General features: G+C 39.6%; 1 protein-coding gene across 1 annotated transcript; it reads left to right on the top strand.

Moving 5' to 3' along the window:
- Nucleotides 1-2,280: 2,280 nt before the first annotated feature.
- LOC134243663 (craniofacial development protein 2-like) lies at nt 2,281-3,603 on the top strand. The gene has a single exon (XM_062725902.1). It carries the CDS (start codon nt 2,281-2,283, stop codon nt 3,601-3,603), a length of 1,323 nt encoding a protein of 440 aa, XP_062581886.1.
- The last annotated feature ends 590 nt before the right edge of the window (nt 3,604-4,193 follow it).

A 4,193-nucleotide genomic window follows, 5' to 3' on the forward strand; every position in this document is an offset into this window, starting at 1 on the left:
TTGACTTAATGATCAATTGTATTTGCTGACAAGGTCATTGATAAATGTATCAAAAACAGCTTAAAATGAGAATATTGATAATCTTGTTTGATCAACACTTCTCTCAATATTTTTTAGACATCATACGAGCATATACTTTTATCAATGAGCTTTGTTGTTGTTTTTTCCAGTAAAATATCAAAATATACAGCAGATGTATTAGATTCTGTGGTATCTTTTATTTCAAACTCACTGTGATAAAACGAGTCGGCATATGAGTCGAAGTAACATGTTAAGAAATAAGTCATTATCGTTGATTTTGGCCATTGTCGTCTATATAAAGGAAACGCCTAAAATACAAATAACTATTCAATCAAATAACTTAAATATTCAAAGGTCGTTGATTTTTATTTGATGTGAATGGGATTTGTGTTTGAAAGATTTAGTTTGATGACTTCAGGAAATCATAGATCACTGTTATTTGGAAATATATAAAGCTGACGAACATTATTCAACCTCAAAAGTCCATCCAAATAAATTAAATCAGGAGCAGAGCAACTACGTACCACTTAAACATCAGAGGTATTATAAGTTATCATGGAAGAGTGACCATCCCCTGCCGACCGGACCGGTCACACCCGACAGGCAATCCTTGTTAAGGACAGATGATACAAACAAAAAATGGATGCCTGGATTGGTATATATTTTTTGGTCTTATTTCATTGCAAATGATTCAAATAATAAATTTCTAGAATATAAAGAAATTGTAAACCTTCTGTGGTGTTCAAAAGTCTGCCCTTCAGAAACCATTCTTATTTATCTATACAAATATATTTCATTTCTAATTCCATTACTTATGCAAATTTGAATAATAAAATTTTAAAAACTATGCGGTGAAAGTTATTCATTTTACTCGTTTAAACATGGCTCAAGTTGCTATTTTCAAATTCTTTGACAAAAGTTGGTTTGTACCATCTGTCCTTAACACCGGAAAATTCTGGGAAAATGCGAAAAAAGTTCAGTGTGTAAATGTTGGCCGGGCAATTAGTATAAAAACGTCTATACAGTTATAATGCTGATAACATTGAAAAATCTATAATTCGTATTCTCTATCGAAATGTCATTGTACACCTTTAGCCGAGTAGCCATTTGGAAGAAAATCATAGCATTCAGCATAAACTTTCAAACAAGCCTAGTAAAAAAGTAGAAAAGAATTTTATTTTTAATTTTGTTGTTTTTTTTTTGCCAGTAAATATGCCTGATCTCTATTCATAAAATATTATGCTATCACTTATAAACCAATCAAAGTTAAATAAAAGCATTTATAATGGAATTTTTCTACTCACCTCCTGCATCGCACACTAAGTATTTTGATCCCACCTCAAAAGAGTTTGTGTCAGCACTACATAATGCATTGTATTTTACAAACATTGAAGCCGCCTGATAATCAGAAACGGTCCAAACTTTCCGTTTGTTGAATCCAGCCTTTTTAACGAAAAAAGAAAAAGGATAAGATTTGTTTTTATCGCAAGTTTCGTTTGACATTACACATTAAAACAATCGCCCGCGTGGCGTTGTGGTTAAAGGTCTGTTCTAGAGTGACGAAGTAAGGAGTTGGTCCTTACGTAGCGGGTTCGAATCCCACTGAGGGAGGTGGAGACCGGTCCTTCAGACGAGACCGTATAAACTGAGGTCCTCTGTCCGAGCCGTTGCTGCCACGAAAAGGATCCCTCCCTGTTCAATGTCCCTAAGTGCCGAGCATAGGACAAAAGAAAATTTGCAGCTCTCCACCACCAAGTGGTGGCGTCTCAATTTGAGTGAAAAAATCTCAAGAGGGACGTTAAACAGCATACAAAGAAACAAAGAAACACACTAAAACAGAGGTAATATTAATAAGACTACTGACAGGTAGAGGAATGATTTTTATGAATATTAACTTGTAAATAAGGTAACAGATTTTGTGCATTGTTCTAAGCCCGATTTTCGAATCTTTGTTTTCATGAAACATATGGAGATAACGAACAGCATTCAAGATCAAAAGTCCATACAACAAGATAAATAGGAGCAGAGCAAACACAGGCCTCCAAAACTCCAGAGGTGGGATCAGGTGCCATTTTGGAGTGAGCATCCCCTGCCGAACAACTCCGCCATTGCCGGTCCCAAGCCCGGATGAGAAAGGAGGAGGGTTGAGCGTAGGGCCAGCAACCCCACCTCATAAAAACCACATATGCTACGGAAACGACTACAAGGAACCATATTTCAACTGGTGAACGGAGTGAAGCAGGCCATACAACTGGAATTATGACGGTACAAGACCCGATAGCAGACCTCCTAACACCGAAACAACACATCCGAGTTGGATATTGGAATGTCCGGACATTATACGAAGTCGGAAGACTTGCCCAAGCAGTAAATGAAATGAAACAGTATAACCTATCTTTGATGGCCATGGGTGAAGTCAGATGGACAGGAACAGGGAAACAGAGATTGAACTCAGGGGAAGTCATTATATGGTCTGGACGAAGTGATAATAACCATCATGAAGGAGTAGCTCTCCTTGTCAGCCAAAAGTTTGCCAATACTGTCATTCAATGGAAGCCTAGCAATGAACGTCTACTATATGTCAGACTCAACTCCAGATACACAAAGGTCTCCATAGTGAGTGCTTATGCACCAACTGACAATGCAGAAGAAGAAGCTAAAGACAATTTTTACAGCTCTCTACAAGCAGTACTCGATGACATTCCAAGAAATGATGTCACACTTCTAATGGGGGATTTCAATGCAAGAGTTGGACACGTTAACCACAACAGGAGAAGAGTGATGGGTCAACATGCAGTGGGCGACATTACAGACAACGGCGAAAGGCTCATCAGCATATGTGAGGAAAATGACTTTGTCATAGGTGGTAGTCTCTTCGCCCATAAAACCATTCACAAGATGACCTGGACATCACCAGATAGACACACCAAAAGTCAGATTGATCACATTGTGATTAACAGTAAATGGAGGCACTCTCTGCAGGACGTGCGAGCTGTGCGCCATGCCGACATCGGTAGTGACCACAATCTTGTTATAGCCAAGATTTGTCTTAAGCTGAGAAAAGCCAAAATCGGTTCCAGCAAAAGCAAGCGATTCGATGTCAGCAAGCTCAAGGACCCAGGTGTTGGAGAAGAGTTTAACATCACGCTCAGGAATCGTTACAGTAAACTGCAGGACGAGACAGCTATCACTATCGACCAATTCCCCCAAGCCATAAATGATGCCGCTGTAGAAGTCATAGGCTACAAGAGAGGTGCCAAATCAGAATGGCTATCCAAAGATACGTGGACTATCATTGAAGAGAGAAAACAACTAATGAAGAACCTCTTAGATGCAAAGTCACCCAGATTGAAAGAAAGGGCAGCGGCCTTGTATAAAAAGAAAGATAAGGAAGTGAAGACGTCAGCAAGGAGAGATAGGCGCCACTACACAGAACAACTGGCTAAGGAAGCACAGGAGGCCGCTGAGAGAAAAGACATGAAAACCGTCTACAAGATCACAAAGAAACTAAGAGGTGATCACGGCCCCAACCAAGACCTTCCTGTACAAGCAGAGGATGGTTCAGCATTAACAGAGGAATAGGCAAAACTAGAGAGATGGAGAGAACACTTTGAGAAGATTCTGAACCGACCGGATCCACCGATAGTCCTGACATAGATGAGGCAGAGACAGATCTTGATATAGAAACTGGCTGCATTACACTAAATGAGGTAAAACAAGCAATCCATAAACTAAAAACTGGAAAAGCCCCAGGAGAAGATGGTGTATTCCCGGAAATGTTGAAATCAGAAGAAAGAGAAACACCTTACATACTGTAGCATATCATCCAAGATATATGGGACACAGAAGATATCCCAGATGACTGGAAGAAAGGTGTAATAATCAAGATGCCCAAGAAAGGTGACCTTGGAGATTGTAACAACTGGCGCGGGATTACACTTCTCTCTCACACCAGCAAGGTCTTTAGCCACATCATACTACAACGCATCACAGCTGCTGTAGTTAACATACTTCGACAGGAGCAGGCCGGTTTCAGAAAAGGAAAGTCCTGTATTGACCACATTTTTGTCCTACGACAGATATTGGAACAGTCGTGTGAGTGGAATAGTACACTCTATGCTGTATTTGTTGATTTTGAGAAGGCCTTTGACAGTCTACACAGTGAATCTCTG

The sequence above is a fragment of the Saccostrea cucullata genome, unplaced genomic scaffold (assembly GCF_032062105.1).
Source record: "Saccostrea cucullata isolate Sc308-1 unplaced genomic scaffold, CSIRO_AGI_Scuc_v1 ctg6441, whole genome shotgun sequence".
Taxonomy (NCBI): Eukaryota; Metazoa; Mollusca; class Bivalvia; order Ostreida; family Ostreidae; genus Saccostrea; species Saccostrea cuccullata.